This window comes from Chlamydotis macqueenii, chromosome 1, assembly GCF_036417535.1.
Source record: "Chlamydotis macqueenii isolate bChlMac1 chromosome 1, bChlMac1.mat, whole genome shotgun sequence".
In the NCBI taxonomy this organism is placed as follows: Eukaryota; Metazoa; Chordata; class Aves; order Otidiformes; family Otididae; genus Chlamydotis; species Chlamydotis macqueenii.
The window spans coordinates 99260095-99283315 of NC_141556.1; the positions used below are offsets into that span (position 1 = coordinate 99260095).

The 23221-nt window shown below is 45.6% G+C and overlaps 2 protein-coding genes across 2 annotated transcripts; both read left to right on the plus strand.

The window, feature by feature from the left end:
- The first annotated feature begins 1549 nt into the window (after positions 1–1549).
- On the plus strand, positions 1550–7996 carry LOC147602227 (ADP-ribosylation factor-like protein 13B). The gene is given in 9 exon segments (XM_086751733.1): positions 1550–1590; positions 1900–2043; positions 2907–2977; positions 4125–4374; positions 4951–5056; positions 5533–5735; positions 6588–6681; positions 7737–7889; positions 7892–7996. Coding segments are annotated over 8 exon segments (1041 nt in total). The 5' UTR covers positions 1550–1590; positions 1900–1984.
- Positions 7997–16650: 8654 nt separating this feature from the next.
- LOC147602228 (ADP-ribosylation factor-like protein 13B) lies at positions 16651–23097 on the plus strand. The gene is given in 9 exon segments (XM_086751864.1): positions 16651–16691; positions 17001–17144; positions 18009–18079; positions 19227–19476; positions 20053–20158; positions 20635–20837; positions 21689–21782; positions 22838–22990; positions 22993–23097. Coding segments are annotated over 8 exon segments (1041 nt in total). The 5' UTR covers positions 16651–16691; positions 17001–17085.
- Positions 23098–23221: the final 124 nt, after the last annotated feature.

A 23221-nucleotide genomic window follows, 5' to 3' on the forward strand; every position in this document is an offset into this window, starting at 1 on the left:
TGGCAGTGCGGTGCCTTCTGCGGAGCCCCGTTTTGATCCTTGTCACCGTCTTGCTCTCCTTTTCAGGGACCGGTCAGTTCTGCACACACGGAGCTCGCTTGTGGAGAAGCTCTTCTCGGGTAATCTCATAGAACGGGGTTTAAGTAGTTCAACAGGATCTGCCGTCTCTGCTGGGGAACAAATCTGCCCTGTTTCTGCCGTGGAGCCCTGGCAGAGCCGTGCAAAGGCACCCGTGAAGGCAGAAGCTTCAGAAGAGCAGGGGTTGTTATCCCAGGTGATGAGGTACCACATAGATCTGTGAGGGATGGTTCCCCCAGTTTTTTCCACTTTCCTTGCTCTCGACTGGGAAGATGACAACTTTGGAAAGTTTTCCTATTTAATGATTCCGTTTTCTGCATCATCTGAAATGACCTTAACTTGAGGTTAGTTATCATTTACAAGAGGTAAAAAAATTTGTCTGTTTTTAAAAAGCAAACTGTCTCTGGTAACTCCCAGTATCCCTGCTCTCAGTGAATCTGCTCAAGGAGGCAAGCTGGCAGCAGAGAACATCTGTCTGCGTCTCGGCTGCTCTGGTAGGAATGCAGTTGGGGTTCTTTAGCTTCAGCTGCTGATCAAAATGGGACCTCGGAGGACAGGAGCCTATGAGCTGAGGCTGAATGGCTCTCACGTGCTCAGATCAAAGCTGTCATTGTCTTGGCCCCACCTTGGGCAGCAAGAAGGAGTGTGGTGGGTTGACCTTGGCCAACAGCTAAAGACACAGCCAGGGACTTGCTGGAGAGGGAGAAGAGAGGAGGAGGGTGAGAAGACTTGTGGGTAGAGATAGTGGCCATTGAATGGGGAAAGCAAAAGCTGCGTCCTCCAGCAGAACAAAAAGAGCCATTCGGTCACTGCTGCCCATCAGTGGGTAGATGCTGAGCCACCTTCTGTCAAGCAGAGCCTCAGCATGCGTCCTGACTGCATGTGCAGACAAGCGCAACAACCACGAACGTTTCCCCTCCTCCTCTTTTCCCTGAGCTCTGTTTGCTGAGCACAATCTCATCTGGTATGGAATATCCCTCTGGTCCACTGGGGCAGCTGTCCTGGCTGTACCCCCTCCCAGCCTCCTGGCTGGGGGAGAGTGGCGCAGGGCAGAGCGGGAAGGAGAGAAGCAAGCACTGTCCAGCGAGAGGCAAAAGATTGGTGTGTTCTCAGCAGTGGTTTGGCCAAACAGACAAAGCACAGCCTCACACGGAGTGCGGTGCAGAAGAAAGCAGCCAGACTCGTGACATGCTCCTAGGAGGGAGGCTGTGGATGGGAACTGGGGAAGGAAAATTGCCCACAGCTTGCCGGTGAAAGGCCTTTACCTGGACAACGGCTGTTGTTTGCAGGAGCGTTGTTTGAGCTGAATAACCAAGGGACTTTCAAAGCTTGTGCATCTTTGTGCACTTGACCGCACGGTTTTTATGAGTTGGAGTGTTTCATAGCTCAGCGTGCGTACCAAGAAAGAAACATGCGCATCATCTCAGCGTTATTCTCCATTGTTTGCTCCACAGAGAAACCTCAGCAAGAGGAACCCAGAGAACCCAGTTTCCTTGTTGTGGATCTGTTTGTGTCAGTGAGGCAAGCCCTGGGATTTCAGAGCTTCCTGTATGTTCCTGCTTTAACTTGCAGGTTTCCTTATGTGCAGTGGTCTTGCCTTCTTATTTTGGAAGAGTGCCGTGTTGTTGCTGCCCAGATACGTAAAATGGGGGCAGATGAAGAGTGAGAGGATGGAAAAGGGAAAGACACCATGAGACTGTCCTGGGGCTGACTGAATACGACACACTCTGAATAAACAGGCTGCTGCTAGGGAAATGGCTTGCCTTGCTTATACACTGGGGCTAACTATGCATTTTTGTTTTGTTTTGTTTTATCCTGAAGTCTCTCTCCCAGTCTTCTTGTGTTCCCCTGGCCTGTCCCCATCGTTTCTGTAGCCTTCTTGGCTCTGACTGGCTAACAAAGAGGGATGTTCAGGCTATTGGCCAGCTGCTGGAACTGGTTAAAACGACGCCAGGAACCCGTCAGGTAAACGCATGAAAGTATTTTACACTTCTGTGCTGACCTTCCCAAACTGTATTTCATGTCCTCTCACCTATGTTTTGCTGTCTTAGCTGTATAACATGATTTCCCATTTTTTAATTCTGAGACAAAAACCTGTATTTTTTTTTTTTCTCCAAGAGAGAATCAAGACATCTTCTGAACTTAAAAAGTTAATTCAGGTGTTGTTTCTGACTTCTGCAACGTACAAACTTCAAAATACTTGGCCTTCACATACTGTTTCCTCAAGTTGAGTGTTATGGGATGATGCTGTTTCCTAAAATGTTGTATGTGCTCAACAGCACTGGTTTGCACATTTGCAGTGCAGATTGCTCCTGCTTGAAACCAAGGCACAATGAGTACCTGTGCCGCTTATTGACAGCATCTGCTGTTGTCTACACGAGTGTTGTGTACTGAAATGAGTTTTGAGTAGAGGCACGACTTTGAAGCAGAGTGACAGTGAAAATACAGGGGAATGGGAAAGAAATGACGGAAATTGTTTGAGACCATGACCACACCAAAAGAAAAGGATAAAATTGGCAGTACCGTGAAACTAACTTTCAGCAGGCAAATACAGGTTGAAAGCAAAATCCGTGTCTCCTGTGAAACTTGGAGCACAATCTTAGACTTCTCATTTCATACCTTCTTCTGCTGTTCTGTCTAATCTGAGAGTTGGACACCTTGAACAGCAGATACCAAGCAGCAGGCGTTGTTACAATGGTGTATTTTGATCCCTATTCTTCCTACTCCTTAGTGGTAAATTTGCTAGGCGTGTATGAATGAAAGAAGTGATGTCTAGCTAGAGGAAAAATGTTTGAAATGTGTTTCTTGCTTTTTTACTCCTTATGAAGGAAGGTGACTCTGTTAATGGTGGGTCTGGATAATGCTGGCAAAACTGCTATCACCCGAGGAATTCAAGGAGGTAAGCCATTAATTGGTTTATCACCTCAGTGGAGCATTGAAAGAGAGAGTGTAATTACTAATTTTCCATCCTTTTAATCTAAAAATGTTTCTTCGTCTCTTCATTTATCTCTCCCTCCCATACTGTGGAAAGACAATTCTGGTAATGGTACCCCCCAAAGTAGGACAAGGGTGGTTGCCAAAGTGAGCAGGTCACCGGCCCCATTGTGTGAAGAGCTGCAGATGAGAGAAAAATGAAGGAGTCTTACCTTTGTAAGATCAAGATTCTGATTTTTGATATCAGGCAAGTCACACTGCGGTGACTGTAAAGGTCGGTGCTGCCAATCACGTGCTTAATGCTCAGGAGAAGCAGCAGAGCAAGCGCTGCATTTGCTTGTTGGCCACTGCACCTACCATCATGTTGAGCTCCCGTAGACCAAACCCGTGGTAGTTCAACCAAGTGGCTACCATTCTGCTACGTCTTTGCCAAAGGTAATAGGATGGTGTGGAGGCAAGGTAGATACTCTGGAGAGAGCTGCCTCTTCAGGCGTTGCACCAGGCAGCATTACAGCCCTTACTCCACTGAGACAGGAAAAAATTGGCGCATAGAGGTGCTGAATTATCTGGGGAACACCGAGACCCAATGATGAGTCCCTTGATGCTTCTGTACCTTGAGTTGACCCCTGTCTTATTAACTGCGCTGAATGCTAAATGGCAACAAAATCTGTTCTGGGTTCTTGTTTAAATTTCATGAGCATCAGAGTGTATTTTGGGAGTAGAGGAAGGTTTTTTCAGTAGCTCAGTAAAGAGCTGAAGGAACATTGTCACTAAAAGGAAGCCGACTGTCTCCATCAGTTGCCTGAAGTGAAAGAGAGTGTAGGACAAAAACTCTGAAGGCTGTAGACCACATTTAAATTCAGAATTACTTTGAATTAGTGAAATGATATAAAATACTCTGGTTGAGAGACCAATGCTTTCATTTGAAATTCCCCGAGGAGAGGGGAAAGTCTTAATGTAAAAAAATAGGTGGTTACCAATATGCTGTCACTGAACAGGTTTGCTCCATGTTTTTAAAACTGGAATTTTGCTACACAAATCACAATGTAAAATGCTGTTGAAATAACTCAGGACACTTTTGACTGAAGGATTTCTTCTGTGAACTCTGACAGAGTCTCCTGAAGACGTGGCTCCAACCGTTGGGTTTTCCAAGGTTAACCTGAAACAGGGACGCTTTGAAGTCACCATCTTTGATTTAGGAGGCGGAAAAGAAATTCGCGACATCTGGAGAAATTACTATGCCGAGTCCCACGGTGTAATATTTGTGGTGGATTCCAGCGACGTGGCAAGAATGGGAGAAACCAGAGAAGCCATGAGAGAGGTTTTAAACAACCCTAAGATATCAGGAAAACCCATGTTAGTGTAAGTAATGTTCTGCAATGTTCTCCTGACAGCCTGAAGTGTGGTAAATGTTGCCCTTCAGTACACCTTCTCAAGCAGTGTTTCTGTCTAGTACAAACGTAAGTAGAAAGTTACTTATGAAGAGCAAGTTCAAAACATGACAAATCAAGTTGTTTGGCACTGGAGAGAAGTTCTGGAGAGCAGGCAGAGCCGAGGTGATCGTGAAGCAGTGTTCTGTGGGGAAATGCACACGGTTTGGGAAGTTGCAAAGTTCTGAGCTTGCATTCCCGGACTCCACCAGATGGGGCTGCGTAGCTCTAGGTGCAGAACAGTACAATCTTTTCCATCTGCCTTCTCAGGTGTAAAACGGAATTGCTTTGCCGAGGGATGCTTAGAAATGACTGACTATTAGTATCTGCTGAATACAGTGCATGGACTAACATGTTTATTAAGTAGAATTAAAGCTGGAAGTAGGCATTTGATCTTGACTTTCTCCTCCTTCCCCCTCTTCCTCCATTTCTCAAAAATGTAGCTTTTGGAGATGTGAGAATCTCTCACATCAGGGTGCTAAGTTGTTTCTTTTCATCTTTTCTTTAGGCTGGCAAATAAGCAGGACAGAGAAGAAGCTCTGCCAGAAGCAGATATCATCGAAGTCTTGTCTCTGGAAAAGCTTGCCAATGAACACAAGTGTCTGTGTCAAATTGTAAGTCTGTTTTAAGATGCTTCATTTTCTAATAGGTAGGTGATGCTTGCAAGAAGGTGGGGATTGTGCCACAGAGTGTAAAACCGAAACTGGAACCCTGCAATCCCAGCCACGACACAGTACATCTACTGTTTTGCAAGCAATTGGACTGTTCACCTTGACGTTCTGCTTATGGATCCGTTGAAGAAATCTTTCTAACACGGTTCTCAAAGCGTACCTGCTGGTCCACTCTGAAACCATGTAAAAAAAAATAATTACTGATGTGGTTTAAAACTTGTTTACTTGGACAGCAAGTTTAGTATTCCAAAAAGCACCTAAATGTGTAAAATAACTACATGCAAATTTATTTCCCATACTTGTAAGTCTTTTGCAGGCTTCACAGTCAACAGCAGTTGTTTGGCTCATTTCTCGTTTTCAGCCAAGGAATGTGATCTGAACTGCAAATGATTTTCCCCTCCTTCTCCTTCTGTTGATAGGAACCTTGCTCAACTATCATTAGCTGTCAGAAGAAAATGGATGAAACACTTAGAAAAGGTTTCTGTTGGCTTCTGGGGATCATAGCAAATCATTTTGAGGACTTAGAAGAGCGCATCCAAAGAGACACCAGCGAACAAAAAGCCTATGAAGAACAGATGAAACGAGAACGGGCTGAGCGAGTGAGAAAGATACGAGAAGAAAGGTATTCCCTCTGTCATCTTTCCGCCCTCTGCTTCCTCCCTTTCTCTCAGAGACTGGATTCATTCCTGTACACAGACCTTGTGAGAACCAAGCTATCAAGGATTTAAAGCTGACAACCCAAGAGTCTCCCTATTAAAAGTACAGACCTGAGTGCTAGAGCCTTTCTTTAAGACCTACAGAAACTTTTTTTTTGCCTGGCTCATCCCCTTTATTCTGTTGGCTCTGTGCTGGAAATGCACCCTGAATGAGAATGGCAAGGTGGTTGTGGAACAAACTGGGCCTTGCTAATAGAACTTGACAGGAGGCTAACCTAAGCAAGAAATCCTGTCATTTAATCTTGTTCCCTCCAAGTGTGTTCTAACATCAGCTTTGATTCACGGAAGTTAGACTTTGTAACCCACATGTGAATATCAAAGACTAGATGCCAAACGTGATTCAACACTGTGCTCCATCAACTGCAGGCTATCCAGTTGCAGATGTATTCTGTCACATCTCCAGAAATTGCTTCCAATTCTTGAAGTGCTGATGAACACTCAGGCACACAGCAGCACGTGTTTCTACCTCTGCCACGGCAGATACTTGTGCTTCAGTGATGTGAGCCTGTCCTCTTCATTTTTGGAGAATGTTTTTCAAAATCCAGAAGCATCTTGTAAAAATCAACTGGCATAAACTGGAGAATGAATTAGATGACCTAATAAGTGTTCTCTACTGTGTAAAATTTATGGCTTGGCTTCTTCATAACTCTTTGTTCATCTCCCTTCCTTTCCATGCCCATTCCCCCCCCCAAAAAAACCCGACAAACAAACCCCCCAAACACTAAACCAACTACATAAACTCAACAACAACAACCAAGGGCAAGAGAAGAAGGACGTGTATCTGACGAGGACAGCCCTGAGCCTGAGAACTGTGGAAACCCCTTCCAGCATCTATCTGCTGTCATCTCTGAGGTAGGAGAAGATGTGGAAATCTGGCTCCTTTTAGACCTACCAGTAACACGTGTCTGAGAGGTAATGAGAAAAATGGTTCGATTGCAAGAATTGTCCTATGTCTGTCTGCACAGCATTATTTTATTTATTTCTCCCTCATCTTGGCAGTCTGGTTTTGTGTGCGTTGAATCAAAGCTTTCACGTTAAGAAAATCCCCTCGTATTGATTTGGGGACAAAAATTTTTGTAGACACAGTAACATCAAGGCATTGTAAAGAGATGACTCAACACATTTCCTAATTAAACTCTGGGATATTCAGGAGTGGAAAATATTCCAAGTGTATGAATTTCTTGCAAAGTGTTCTTTTTTATTGTACCGTATTTTTTTATTCGATTGACTTGAGAGAACATCATCTCAAGAAACACTCTAATCCCCAGACTTTTCCATTAAGTAATTCCAACATTTGCTTCTCTCCAGGACAAAAGCACCCGTATCCCTCTCTCTTGTAAAGTCAGCTCCATGCACAGTAGCACACTTTATAATAACATACAGAGTAGAAGAGAAGGGTCCAGCTGGGAGTATTGCAGAGATGGTGATTTGGTGATCTAGCACCTGGGAAACAGCCTGGCATTCAGTCTGTATGACACAAGGGGTATTTGTCCAAATCATGGTAGCACCTTCTGGATACTTTAACTAAATCACTTTTTTTTTTTTAAAAAAAAAGGGATAATTGAAGAAATTAGGAGTTTTCTAACCTTTTGCTCGGGACTGTTGATGCTGTTTATATAGCTAGCATGTTTTTTTGGTTATATGCCTCGAAAGAAAGCAAGAATAGAGGCTATGAACCTAAAGATAATTTATTTTGCTGTTAATTCTTTGTTTTCTTAATTGTATTTTCTTCCTCTGGACAAGATACTGGAAATATAATTTCTTCACCTATTTGAAAATATTTTCTATGCTAGATGAGGGACTGAACAATATTTTAGGAATATTTGGATTTTTAAAATAAACTCCCTGTCTTATTAGTGAGTTTTCAGCATTAGGACTTACTAAAAACATCTTATACTTTTTGTTAGTATGGAAAACAAATTGAAAAGGAAAAGGAGCAGCCAAAGTTGGAGACTGAGAAGGCTGCAGTTCTCCTGAAAGCTGAAGCAGAGCAGGAACAAATGGATGCCCCGACCTCCTCAAGTAGCAGTAGCCAAAAGACAAATGATGGTAAACGAGAAATTTTATGACTAGCAATTCTACAACTACGCAGCTTTTGCAGCACGAAGAAGAGGCCGAGCGTGAAGCCTCAAAAGGCCTTGTCTCAGATAAAACTGGTTCCTTTTAATGTCTCATTTAATGTTATTCTTGATAGAGTTCTTCCCTATGTCTGACTTTTTTTTCATGATGCCGCACATCAATGTCATCCACAGAAATCATAAAAAAGCAGCATCAGGTGATTGTCTTGGAAAATCAGCTTTGACCAAGTGTGTGTTTGTTGGTGTGACTGGTAGTGTAGCTGAAACTGGGTTCCTTTGGAACATCATCAAGTGTGGGGTACACTTTCCATCAGTACCAGGCTACGTTGAATTTCTTTATTCAACCATAGAGTTTGTATCTATTTTATGCTTATGGTTTATTTGCTCTAGCAAAATGTTCTGTAAATTTTACATTTCACACAAATTTGTGTTTAAGTTCAAACAGAAAATGCTGATGTAGCTCATCCCAACAGTGGTATTAAAAGATGAGGTAAGAGATTCTCTGAGTAGAACTGGATGATAGATAATGCTTTATTTCTGTTTGGTATAGGTAACAGGAAGAGAAAAATTAAAATCCCCAATTTCAAAAGGCACCACAAAGTAACACCTGTCAACACAGAGGACACTGGTTCCCCAAATCCTACACCAGCACCAGCACTTCTACGGGGTACGTGTACTAACAAACAAGAACTGATGTCTCAATTGGTGGTTATTCGTCGTTTAAAACATTCATTTGGGAATGATGGAACAGGAATGGTCTTCCTACAGAGACAGGCTACTAAAACTCTCTAGGAACTCTTTGGTACTTTTTCCCACTTCATGGTATGGACTTTGAGCAGTTCAATGGTATTAAAAGATGAGGTAAGAGATTCTCTGAGTAGAACTGGATGATAGGTAATGCTTTATTTCTCTTTGGTATAGGTAACAGGAAGAGAAAAATTAAAATCCCCAATTTCAAAAGGCACCACAAAGTAACACCTGTCAACACAGAGGACACTGGTTCCCCAAACCCTACACCAGCACCAGCACCAGCACTTCTACGGGGTACGTGTACTAACAAACAAGAACTGATGTCTCAATTGGTGGTTATTCGTCGTTTAAAACTTTCATTTGGGAATGATGGAACAAGAATGGTCTTCCTACAGAGACAGGCTACTAAAACTCTCTAGGAACTCTTTGGTACTTTTTCCCACTTCATGGTATGGACTTCCAGCAGTTCAATGGTATTAAAAGATGACGTAAGAGATTCTCTGAATAGAACTGGATGATACGTAATGCTTTATTTCTGTTTGGTATAGGTAACAGGAAGAGAAAAATTAAAATCCCCAAATTCAAAAGACACCACAAAGTAACACCTTTCAACACAGAGGACAGTGGTTCCCTAAATTGTATACCAGCAGCAGCTCTTCTACCGGGTAGGTGTACTAACAAACAAGAACTGATGTCTCAATTGGTGGTTATTCGTCGTTTAAACATTTGGGAATGATGGAACAGGAATGGTCTTCCTACAGAGACCGGCTACTAAACCTTACTCTCCAGGAACTCTTTGATACCTTTTCCCACTTCATGGTATGGACTTCCAGCAGTACTGATTTGCTCTGCTCTGTGGGGAAAGATGTCATTGCTTTCACAAAAGCGAGTCAGAAACTTGACTAGTCACTGATGAAAAAGTGATTAAAAATTGGAATATTTTCAAGGGCCAATCTGTCCAAATACATCTTGCATTCAAAATAAAAATGGCAGAGTGTATTTCCACTGTCCATCTGTAGACAGTTCATCGTCATCTGATGCAGTGGGGACAGGAGCTGGGTTACCTGCACACTGGAAGAAGTCTGAGGTCCTCAGACACACCCAAGCAGGACTGCAGAGATCCAGCAGGGCTTATTAATTTGGGATCCGTAGTGGCACTTCCACATCCAGGCTGGTTCTGCATGAAGCTGCCTGTTTGTTTCCACATGGACCTGATGATCTGCTCTCACTGACCAGTGCTCATCACTTCACAAGACTGAAGCCCGATGGGCCTGGTGTATTTCTGTCGTTCTGAGAACCACAGGCCACCTCCGGATACATTTGCCGTGTGTAAGCTGACTCCTTGCATTGCCATGCATCAGTTGTCCCAAAATTCTGGATGCTGCATTGCGTTACTGTCACTTACAACTGTATTGCAATGCTGACTTGACTACAGCAACATTCCAATGTTGCTACTTCCTTTTTTCAGTTCTTGTTTGTACACTTTGGATGTCTCATTTCCTATTGTTAGCGATGTTTACAGATTACCATTGAGCTTGATCTTGCAAACGCTGATGCACGTAGAACAAAATGGAGTTAAACCTGTTTTGGTCAATATACCTCCCGACATTCAATAGCACTGTCTGAAAGTTGCTTGTCGGAATTCGCTCTAAACTTCTAGGCTACCTGACTTTCATTCAGGAAGCAAGAATTTTCCTTATTTCAATGGCCTGGAAGCAAGGTAGATGGTAAGTCTACAGAGATTAATGTGTTTTTCTTCTCTGACATTTCTTCCACAGATTTCTATGGAAAACCTCTCCCGCAGACTCTGTGCCAAAGACCCAGCAGTGATTCCCACAATGTTATTGCATAACTGGTTCTCAAACAGCATTTTAAAAAATTTACAAAAAAAAAAATTCAGAGATGTTTTTTAAAATGACAGTGTTAGCTTTTGCCAAATGATGTTATGACCATTAAAATGGAGTTTGTTCTATCCTAGTTGTTCAGACTTTGTGATTCACTTCTCACATCACCAGCTCTTCTTCAGGACTTAGCGTGAAATCAGGAAAGGTCTGTGTGTCCATGGATGCTCATGTGAACATGGTATTGAACACGCAGTGGGTTCACTTGTGCAAATACACAGCTGTAAACCTGAAGAAAAATACCTTCAAGATGCCATGATCCTGGACCGTATGTGCTCACCAAGACCTTTCTCCAGGTGCTGCGCAGTGCTTGGTATTTTTGCAGCTCATCAATGGTTCTAAAGCATTTGGTAGGATTCACGTATGATAGGGTGAACATAGGAAGGTCATGCAACAACTATGGAGTCTGTTTTTCTAACTTTTTATAGAATTAGTTGAAAGTTTGAGTGGACAGACGTACCTACGGCCAATAAAATGATTCCTAGAAAGCATGAGAACGCTGATGGTCAAATGCATACAAGCAGAGGATGTTTGACTCTTCCATTTCTCTTACAGCAGCAATTCCTCTCCTGAGGGATGACATGACCAGACGCAGACTTCCTATTTCTGGCAATGTGAAGGGGGAGGAAGTTAGACAGGGAAGTTTAAGAGAAATACGTTTTCTACCAATACGTGCTATTTTGAATCATCTGAAATCTTCCCATGTGTGGTTTTCTTTGTTTTGTTACCTGAGTTGGGCATAGGTAGAAATTCAGTTGAGAAAACAGAGCTGAATCGTGTGTAGTCTACTACAACATCCCGGAAAATTGCACACAGTGACAGTTTTGCACTAATTCAGTCATCAGCTCTGATGGAAAACTGCATTAACTGGTAGCGAATCATAGAACTGTTAGGGCTGGAAGGGGCCTTTGAAGGTCATCCAGTCCAACCCCCCTGCAAGGAGCAGGGACATCTCCCACCAGATCAGGTTGCTCAGAGTCCCCTGCAACCTGGCCTTGAACGTTTCCAGGGATGGGGCATCCACCACCGCTCTGGCCAACCTGTGCCAGTGCTCCACCACCCTCAGTGTCAAAAATGGTGTCCTGATATCTCATCTGAATCTACCTCCCTCTACTTTGAAACCATTACCCCTTGTCCCGTCACAACAGGCCCTGCTGAAGAGTTTCTCCCCATCTTCCCTGTAGGCCCCCTTGAGGTACTGGAAGGCCGCTAGAAGCTATGCAGAGCAGCAGATAAGCTCCTGCGCTTTTTCATCTCGATAAGACTGAAATGCCATCTTGAAAACAAAAGAAGCCCCAGATTTTTAAGGACTTACAGAATACTTCCATGTCATGTGTTAGTTTTGCATGTTAAAAATCACAGAGAAGTGACACATAAACAACGAGGGTTACAATTGCATCTGTGCCTATTTAAATGCTTTTCCTCTTCCCTGGGAGACAGCCATGGGTCTCTTGCTTGCGAGGACAGCGTTATGCCGGCTCTCTGTCCGGCTGTCTGCCCCACGATGCACCGGAGCCCCGCTGCGGGGAAAGCAAGGCGTCACACGGCTGCCGTTGAGCCAAGCTTTCAATTTAATGCTGCGCAACACAGCATTATCTACCCGAACACCCCCTGCGCCCGCGAACACACCCGCCCCCTGCGCCCATGGACCTATCCGCGCCTCGCGCGCAAATCGCCGCGGACCTTCCTGTGCACGTGCAGCCCCGCTCGCAGCCCTTCCCGTGCACGTGCAGCCCAGCCCCGCTCGGAGCCTTGTTGCGAAGCTGCAAGTTCTGCCGTGCAACACCCACCAGTCTGCGAACGTTACCCCACAGCGTTATGCCGCCTGCTTACAGCAAGGATGGAAACCCTCTTTCAAAGGGATTCTGGAAGAAGCATTCCTTGATCTCCTGCTACACCCCAGTCCTCCATCCCATGGTATTACCAACAGATTTTGGTAGCTAGCAAAGCAAGGCAATGTTTATATTCAGCACTTTGGCATGAGAAATCTTTGCCAGGTCCCCCTGAGAGCAGTGTGTTACACAAATAAATACCTACCCTATCAATCCAAATGAAATTATTACCTGAGATTTGTGAAGGGTCTATGTGGGGGGGGAGGGGGAAATCCGTCGTAAGAATGGGATGTTTGGAATGGGTGGAGAGGAATGTTCCAAATCTGCTAGTTCCGTGTGAGGATGAAACCATTTGTGTGTGACCGTCAGGACGGGAATACTTTCGTTGTATTCTAGTAGCACAACACAGTCAGTTTGATTTGATTATTCTCAAGATTTCATCATTTTAACTTCACACCAACACACTAGGAAGTGGAGGGAGGGGGTTGCATAAAAGCGGATGTGTGCAATCTGGATCTTGCTGTCTTTAGCTGTGTTACCGCCAGCTTTACAAGATGCCAGCTTTCTCATGGCCCCCTTGTGAGCCCTGCTGATGAGGATCAAGATGGAAACAGCACGGCATCCGCAGAGAGGGCCACGAGGCAAGTGGTACTGGCCATCCTCAAGCACATCAGTCACCCCGCTGGCCACTGGCCACCAGCGGGGCCGAGAAGCCCCTGTGCAAGAGGCTCTAAGCCCACGTTCTCTTTCACCTTCTGTGTGAGCTTGAGAAAGGCTGTGGTGATTATCCTTTCCCTGAGACCCCAAGATCTGTAACTCTGTCCTCTGGAGGCCTGTCTGTCACTTCAAAATAGGTTTCTCAGCTTGGCTGTTTCAGAGGACTTTTCAAATCAGGTTGCCAGGAGTGTTCTCCTGACCATTTTCTTCTCCAGTAGAAACCAGCAGACTTCCTCAGAACAGTTCTTTTTGGATAGAATGATGTCACATTAGAAAAGACCGATGGACACTAACAAAGCAAGCAGCACAGGTTTGGTTTTTTTTTTTTTTTTGAATAAAATTCGAACAGTATTTGTTCCACTAAGATATTCCAGTCTTTGAGTTGAAAACTTTGTACTGTTGCTTCAGCATGCTACCCAGGAACTTTGCCAAACTGTCTGTCAGCTTCCTATAGAATTGTCCTGGGTTTATCGAGCGAGGGAGGCTACGGTGGCAGCTTCTGTAACAAGTTGTTTCCCTTTTGTCCAGTGGACTGGGCCCGGCCCAGGGCAGACCTGCTGCTGGCCAGGGCCGAGCCAGCTGGTGACAGAATGTTCCCTGCCAAAGCCTCTGCCACCGTGTATTTAAGAAGGGGAAGAACAGGAAAGAAAAAAATAACAACATGTGAGGATGCTGAGCGTGGGCAAAGGGGGAGACGCAAGCCTGGTGGGCCTTGCGGCCCTCACCCCCTGGCCTCCCTCTGGGCGGCCGACTGGGCCCGGCCTGGCTGCAAGAAGTGGAGAGGAGATGGGATGTGAAGAGACCCTAGGAGGCGTCTGCCCGAGCCTGATCGTGGGGAATTTCTGGTGAGAGGAACGGCTGCAGGTGCCAAGGTCAGTGAAGAAGGAGGGGGAGGAGTAACGCGGGTCCCGGCCAAGATTCCCCCGCAGCCCGTGGTGCAGCCCGTGGTGAGGCCGGTTGTCCCCTTGCAGCCCGGGGAGGACCCCACACTGGGGCAGGCGGATGCCTGAAAGAGGCTGTGGCCCATGGAGGGCCCGTGCTGCAGCACTACTACCGCGGCGCCGCGCACAGCGAGCGGGACAGCGCCCACCGCGGACGGACGCGCACCTGCGCGGACAGGCCACGCCCCCGCGCACGCCTGAGGGGTGGCGCCTGTGCTTCCCTTCGGACAGCGGGACCGGGAGGGGCGGGCGTTCTGGCCTCGCCCCCTTACAGCTGATTGGCTGGTCCTCCGCGGGGTGGTAACCTCCTATTGGCTAGCCGCGGGCTTGCCCTCGCCTGTGCGCCCTCGGGTTCCGCTGTTGCCGAGCGGCCGGTCCATGACAGCCTCCGCTTAGCGGTGGCCAGGGGTTACCGGCCTGGTTACGCGTCGCCGGTGCCTCGGACATCTCGGCTTCGACCAGTGAGCGGCTCAGCATGAGCGGGGCTCCGGGCAGTGATCCCGGAGCGGGCGCGCCGCGTTCGGCGCGGCGAAGCCGAAATGGAACGCCGCCGCCACCGCCGCCTCGAACTCCCCTCGCCCGCCGCGCTCGGCCGCGTTCTCCCGTCGCCCGGGGCAACACCGGTCGCGCTGGCAGCCCTGAGCGCGCGGCCGGCCGGTGCGGAGCTGCGGCGGTGAGTGCCTGGTGCCGGCAGCTGCTGCTGGCGCTGCTGGCGGTGCTGCTGGGAGGCGGCCGGCTGCGCGGCCCGGCCCCGTTTGCCCAAAAAGCGCCACAAGCCCCGCGGGGGGTCGGGAGGTGCCGCGGGAGAGGGCCGGAGCTGAAGCGGGGCCGCCCCCACGACACGCAGCCGGGGGCAGGGGCGGGAAATGGTTCCGTGGGGCGGCCCAGGCGCCGGCGCTGTGACCGGTCTGTCCGTGCGCTGCGCGCTGAGCCGTTACATTTCGCCGCTCGGCAGAACGGGCTGGAAACTTGCGCGGCCGTGCTCTCCGAGCCAGCTCCGCCGGGGCTGACCCGTGGGCTGGGACAGCGTCCGCCCCTGCGCGGGAGGGTTTTTGGCAGTGCGGTGCCTTCTGCGGAGCCCCGTTTTGATCCTTGTCACCGTCTTGCTCTCCTTTTCAGGGACCGGTCAGTTCTGCACACACGGAGCTCGCTTGTGGAGAAGCTCTTCTCGGGTAATCTCATAGAACGGGGTTTAAGTAGTTCAACAGGATCTGCCGTCTCTGCTGGGGAACAAATCTGCCCTGTTTCTGCCGTGGAGCCCTGGCAGAGCCGTGCAAAGGCACCCGTGAAGGCAGAAGCTTCAGAAGAGCAGGGGTTGTTATCCCAGGTGATGAGGTACCACATAGATCTGTGAGGGATGGTTCCCCCAGTTTTTTCCACTTTCCTTGCTCTCGACTGGGAAGATGACAACTTTGGAAAGTTTTCCTATTTAATGATTCCGTTTTCTGCATCATCTGAAATGACCTTAACTTGAGGTTAGTTATCATTTACAAGAGGTAAAAAAATTTGTCTGTTTTTAAAAAGCAAACTGTCTCTGGTAACTCCCAGTATCCCTGCTCTCAGTGAATCTGCTCAAGGAGGCAAGCTGGCAGCAGAGAACATCTGTCTGCGTCTCGGCTGCTCTGGTAGGAATGCAGTTGGGGTTCTTTAGCTTCAGCTGCTGATCAAAATGGGACCTCGGAGGACAGGAGCCTATGAGCTGAGGCTGAATGGCTCTCACGTGCTCAGATCAAAGCTGTCATTGTCTTGGCCCCACCTTGGGCAGCAAGAAGGACTGTGGTGGGTTGACCTTGGCCAACAGCTAAAGACACAGCCAGGGACTTGCTGGAGAGGGAGAAGAGAGGAGGAGGGTGAGAAGACTTGTGGGTAGAGATAGTGGCCATTGAATGGGGAAAGCAAAAGCTGCGTCCTCCAGCAGAACAAAAAGAGCCATTCGGTCACTGCTGCCCATCAGTGGGTAGATGCTGAGCCACCTTCTGTCAAGCAGAGCCTCAGCATGCGTCCTGACTGCATGTGCAGACAAGCGCAACAACCATGAACGTTTCCCCTCCTCCTCTTTTCCCTGAGCTCTGTTTGCTGAGCACAATCTCATCTGGTATGGAATATCCCTCTGGTCCATTGGGGCAGCTGTCCTGGCTGTACCCCCTCCCAGTCTCCTGGCTGGGGGAGAGTGGCGCAGGGCAGAGCGGGAAGGAGAGAAGCAAGCACTGTCCAGCGAGAGCCAAAAGATTGGTGTGTTCTCAGCAGTGGTTTGGCCAAACAGACAAAGCACAGCCTCACACGGAGTGCGGTGCAGAAGAAAGCAGCCAGACTCGTGACATGCTCCTAGGAGGGAGGCTGTGGATGGGAACTGGGGAAGGAAAATTGCCCAGAGCTTGCCGGTGAAAGGCCTTTACCTGGACAACGGCTGTTGTTTGCAGGAGCGTTGTTTGAGCTGAATAACCAAGGGACTTTCAAAGCTTGTGCATCTTTGTGCACTTGACCGCACGGTTTTTATGAGTTGGAGTGTTTCATAGCTCAGCGTGCGTACCAAGAAAGAAACATGCGCATCATCTCAGCGTTATTCTCCATTGTTTGCTCCACAGAGAAACCTCAGCAAGAGGAACCCAGAGAACCCAGTTTCCTTGTTGTGGATCTGTTTGTGTCAGTGAGGCAAGCCCTGGGATTTCAGAGCTTCCTGTATGTTCCTGCTTTAACTTGCAGGTTTCCTTATGTGCAGTGGTCTTGCCTTCTTATTTTGGAAGAGTGCCGTGTTGTTGCTGCCCAGATACGTAAAATGGGGGCAGATGAAGAGTGAGAGGATGGAAAAGGGAAAGACACCATGAGACTGTCCTGGGGCTGACTGAATACGACACACTCTGAATAAACAGGCTGCTGCTAGGGAAATGGCTTGCCTTGCTTATACACTGGGGCTAACTATGCATTTTTGTTTTGTTTTGTTTTATCCTGAAGTCTCTCTCCCAGTCTTCTTGTGTTCCCCTGGCCTGTCCCCATCGTTTCTGTAGCCTTCTTGGCTCTGACTGGCTAACAAAGAGGGATGTTCAGGCTATTGGCCAGCTGCTGGAACTGGTTAAAACGACGCCAGGAACCCGTCAGGTAAACGCATGAAAGTATTTTACACTTCTGTGCTGACCTTCCCAAACTGTATTTCATGTCCTCTCACCTATGTTTTGCTGTCTTAGCTGTATAACATGATTTCCCATTTTTTAATTCTGAGACAAAAACCTGCATTTTTTTTTTTTTCTCCAAGAGAGAATCAAGACATCTTCTGAACTTAAAAAGTTAATTCAGGTGTTGTTTCTGACTTCTGCAACGTATAAACTTCAAAATACTTGGCCTTCACATACTGTTTGCTCAAGTTGAGCGTTATGGGATGATGCTGTTTCCTAAAATGTTGTATGTGCTCAACAGCACTGGTTTGCACATTTGCAGTGCAGATTGCTCCTGCTTGAAACCAAGGCACAATGAGTACCCGTGCCGCTTGTTGACAGCATCTGCTGTTGTCTACACAAGTGTTGTGTACTGAAATAAGTTTTGAGTAGAGGCACGACTTTGAAGCAGAGTGACAGTGAAAATACAGGGGAGTGGGAAAGAAATGACGGAAATTGTTTGAGACCATGACCACACCAAAAGAAAAGGATAAAATTGGCAGTACCGTGAAACTAACTTTCAGCAGGCAAATACAGGTTGAAAGCAAAATCCGTGTCTCCTGTGAAACTTGGAGCACAATCTTAGACTTCTCATTTCATACCTTCTTCTGCTGTTCTGTCTAATCTGAGAGTTGGACACCTTGAACAGCAGATACCAAGCAGCAGGCGTTGTTACAATGGTGTATTTTGATCCCTATTCTTCCTACTCCTTAGTGGTAAATTTGCTAGGCGTGTATGAATGAAAGAAGTGATGTCTAGCTAGAGGAAAAATGTTTGAAATGTGTTTCTTGCTTTTTTACTCCTTATGAAGGAAGGTGACTCTGTTAATGGTGGGTCTGGATAATGCTGGCAAAACTGCTATCACCCGAGGAATTCAAGGAGGTAAGCCATTAATTGGTTTATCACCTCAGTGGAGCATTGAAAGAGAGAGTGTAATTACTAATTTTCCATCCTTTTAATCTAAAAATGTTTCTTCGTCTCTTCATTTATCTCTCCCTCCCATACTGTGGAAAGACAATTCTGGTAATGGTACCCCCCAAAGTAGGACAAGGGTGGTTGCCAAAGTGAGCAGGTCACCGGCCCCATTGTGTGAATAGCTGCAGATGAGAGAAAAATGAAGGAGTCTTACCTTTGTAAGATCAAGATTCTGATTTTTGATATCAGGCAAGTCACACTGCGGTGACTGTAAAGGTCGGTGCTGCCAATCACGTGCTTAATGCTCAGGAGAAGCAGCAGAGCAAGCTCTGCATTTGCTTGTTGGCCACTGCACCTACCATCATGTTGAGCTCCCGTAGACCAAACCCGTGGTAGTTCAACCAAATGGCTACCATTCTGCTACGTCTTTGCCAAAGGTAATAGGATGGTGTGGAGGCAAGGTAGATACTCTGGAGAGAGCTGCCTCTTCAGGCGTTGCACCAGGCAGCATTACGGCCCTTACTCCACTGAGACAGGAAAAAATTGGCGCATAGAGGTGCTGAATTATCTGGGGAACACCGAGACCCAATGATGAGTCCCTTGATGCTTCTGTACCTTGAGTTGACCCCTGTCTTATTAACTGCGCTGAATGCTAAATGGCAACAAAATCTGTTCTGGGTTCTTGTTTAAATTTCATGAGCATCAGAGTGTATTTTGGGAGTAGAGGAAGGTTTTTTCAGTAGCTCAGTAAAGAGCTGAAGGAACATTGTCACTAAAAGGAAGCCGACTGTCTCCATCAGTTGCCTGAAGTGAAAGAAAGTGTAGGACAAAAACTCTGAAGGCTGTAGACCACATTTAAATTCAGAATTACTTTGAATTAGTGAAATGATATAAAATACTCTGGTTGAGAGACCAATGCTTTCATTTGAAATTCCCCGAGGAGAGGGGAAAGTCTTAATGTAAAAAAATAGGTGGTTACCAATATGCTGTCACTGAACAGGTTTGCTCCATGTTTTTAAAACTGGAATTTTGCTACACAAATCACAATGTAAAATGCTGTTGAAATAACTCAGGACACTTTTGACTGAAGGATTTCTTCTGTGAACTCTGACAGAGTCTCCTGAAGACGTGGCTCCAACCGTTGGGTTTTCCAAGGTTAACCTGAAACAGGGACGCTTTGAAGTCACCATCTTTGATTTAGGAGGCGGAAAAGAAATTCGCGACATCTGGAGAAATTACTATGCCGAGTCCCACGGTGTAATATTTGTGGTGGATTCCAGCGACGTGGCAAGAATGGGAGAAACCAGAGAAGCCATGAGAGAGGTTTTAAACAGCCCTAAGATATCAGGAAAACCCATGTTAGTGTAAGTAATGTTCTGAAATGTTCTCCTGACAGCCTGAAGTGTGGTAAATGTTGCCCTTCAGTACACCTTCTCAAGCAGTGTTTCTGTCTAGTACAAACGTAAGTAGAAAGTTACTTATGAAGAGCAAGTTCAAAACATGACAAATCAAGTTGTTTGGCACTGGAGAGAAGTTCTGGAGAGCAGGCAGAGCCGAGGTGATCGTGAAGCAGTGTTCTGTGGGGAAATGCACACGGTTTGGGAAGTTGCAAAGTTCTGAGCTTGCATTCCCGGACTCCACCAGATGGGGCTGCGTAGCTCTAGGTGCAGAACAGTACAGTCTTTTCCATCTGCCTTCTCAGGTGTAAAACGGAATTGCTTTGCCGAGGGATGCTTAGAAATGACTGACTATTAGTATCTGCTGAATACAGTGCATGGACTAACATGTTTATTAAGTAGAATTAAAGCTGGAAGTAGGCATTTGATCTTGACTTTCTCCTCCTTCCCCCTCTTCCTCCATTTCTCAAAAATGTAGCTTTTGGAGATGTGAGAATCTCTCACGTCAGGGTGCTAAGTTGTTTCTTTTCATCTTTTCTTTAGGCTGGCAAATAAGCAGGACAGAGAAGAAGCTCTGCCAGAAGCAGATATCATCGAAGTCTTGTCTCTGGAAAAGCTTGCCAATGAACACAAGTGTCTGTGTCAAATTGTAAGTCTGTTTTAAGATGCTTCATTTTCTAATAGGTAGGTGATGCTTGCAAGAAGGTGGGGATTGTGCCACAGAGTGTAAAACCGAAACTGGAACCCTGCAATCCCAGCCACGACACAGTACATCTACTGTTTTGCAAGCAATTGGACTGTTCACCTTGACGTTCTGCCTATGGATCCGTTGAAGAAATCTTTCTAACACGGTTCTCAAAGCGTACCTGCTGGTCCACTCTGAAACCATGTAAAAAAAAATAATTACTGATGTGCTTTAAAACTTGTTTACTTGGACAGCAAGTTTAGTATTCCAAAAAGCACCTAAATGTGTAAAATAACTACATGCAAATTTATTTCCCATACTTGTAAGTCTTTTGCAGGCTTCACAGTCAACAGCAGTTGTTTGGCTCATTTCTCGTTTTCAGCCAAGGAATGTGATCTGAACTGCAAATGATTTTCCCCTCCTTCTCCTTCTGTTGATAGGAACCTTGCTCAACTATCATTAGCTGTCAGAAGAAAATGGATGAAACACTTAGAAAAGGTTTCTGTTGGCTTCTGGGGATCATAGCAAATCATTTTGAGGACTTAGAAGAGCGCATCCAAAGAGACACCAGCGAACAAAAAGCCTATGAAGAACAGATGAAACGAGAACGGGCTGAGCGAGTGAGAAAGATACGAGAAGAAAGGTATTCTCTCTGTCATCTTTCCGCCCTCTGCTTCCTCCCTTTCTCTCAGAGACTGGATTCATTCCTGTACACAGACCTTGTGAGAACCAAGCTATCAAGGATTTAAAGCTGACAACCCAAGAGTCTCCCTATTAAAAGTACAGACCTGAGTGCTAGAGCCTTTCTTTAAGACCTACAGAAACTTTTTTTTTGCCTGGCTCATCCCCTTTATTCTGTTGGCTCTGTGCTGGAAATGCACCCTGAATGAGAATGGCAAGGTGGTTGTGGAACAAACTGGGCCTTGCTAATAGAACTTGACAGGAGGCTAACCTAAGCAAGAAATCCTGTCATTTAATCTTGTTCCCTCCAAGTGTGTTCTAACATCAGCTTTGATTCACGGAAGTTAGACTTTGTAACCCACATGTGAATATCAAAGACTAGATGCCAAACGTGATTCAACACTGTGCTCCATCAACTGCAGGCTATCCAGTTGCAGATGTATTCTGTCACATCTCCAGAAATTGCTTCCAATTCTTGAAGTGCTGATGAACACTCAGGCACACAGCAGCACGTGTTTCTACCTCTGCCACGGCAGATACTTGTGCTTCAGTGATGTGAGCCTGTCCTCTTGATTTTTGGAGAATGTTTTTCAAAATCCAGAAGCATCTTGTAAAAATCAACTGGCATAAACTGGAGGATGAATTAGATGACCTAATAAGTGTTCTCTACTGTGTAAAATTTATGGCTTGGCTTCTTCATAACTCTTTGTTCATCTCCCTTCCTTTCCATGCCCATTCCCCCCCCAAAAAAACCCCACAAACAAACCCCCAAAACACTAAACCAACTACATAAACTCAACAACAACAACCAAGGGCAAGAGAAGAAGGACGTGTATCTGACGAGGACAGCCCTGAGCCTGAGAACTGTGGAAACCCCTTTCAGCATCTATCTGCTGTCATCTCTGAGGTAGGAGAAGATGTGGAAATCTGGCTCCTTTTAGACCTACCAGTAACACATGTCTGAGAGGTAATGAGAAAAATGGTTCGATTGCAAGAATTGTCCTATGTCTGTCTGCACAGCATTATTTTATTTATTTCTCCCTCATCTTGGCAGTCTGGTTTTGTGTGCGTTGAATCAAAGCTTTCACGTTAAGAAAATCCCCTCGTATTGATTTGGGGACAAAAATTTTTGTAGACACAGTAACATCAAGGCATTGTAAAGAGATGACTCAACACATTTCCTAATTAAACTCTGGGATATTCAGGAGTGGAAAATATTCCAAGTGTATGAATTTCTTGCAAAGTGTTCTTTTTTATTGTACCATATTTTTTTATTCGATTGACTTGAGAGAACATCATCTCAAGAAACACTCTAATCCCCAGACTTTTCCATTAAGTAATTCCAACATTTGCTTCTCTCCAGGACAAAAGCACCCGTATCCCTCTCTCTTGTAAAGTCAGCTCCATGCACAGTAGCACACTTTATAATAACATACAGAGTAGAAGAGAAGGGTCCAGCTGGGAGTATTGCAGAGATGGTGATTTGGTGATCTAGCACCTGGGAAACAGCCTGGCATTCAGTCTGTATGACACAAGGGGTATTTGTCCAAATCATGGTAGCACCTTCTGGATACTTTAACTAAATCACTTTTTTTTTTTTAAAAAAAAAGGGATAATTGAAGAAATTAGGAGTTTTCTAACCTTTTGCTCGGGACTGTTGATGCTGTTTATATAGCTAGCATGTTTTTTTGGTCATATGCCTCGAAAGAAAGCAAGAATAGAGGCTATGAACCTAAAGATAATTTATTTTGCTGTTAATTCTTTGTTTTCTTAATTTTATTTTCTTCCTCTGGACAAGATACTGGAAATATAATTTCTTCACCTATTTGAAAATATTTTCTATGCTAGATGAGGGACTGAACAATATTTTAGGAATATTTGGATTTTTAAAATAAACTCCCTGTCTTATTAGTGAGTTTTCAGCATTAGGACTTACTAAAAACATCTTATACTTTTTGTTAGTATGGAAAACAAATTGAAAAGGAAAAGGAGCAGCCAAAGTTGGAGACTGAGAAGGCTGCAGTTCTCCTGAAAGCTGAAGCAGAGCAGGAACAAATGGATGCCCCGACCTCCTCAAGTAGCAGTAGCCAAAAGACAAATGATGGTAAACGAGAAATTTTATGACTAGCAATTCTACAACTACGCAGCTTTTGCAGCACGAAGAAGAGGCCGAGCGTGAAGCCTCAAAAGGCCTTGTCTCAGATAAAACTGGTTCCTTTTAATGTCTCATTTAATGTTATTCTTGATAGAGTTCTTCCCTATGTCTGACTTTTTTTTCATGATGCCGCACATCAATGTCATCCACAGAAATCATAAAAAAGCAGCATCAGGTGATTGTCTTGGAGA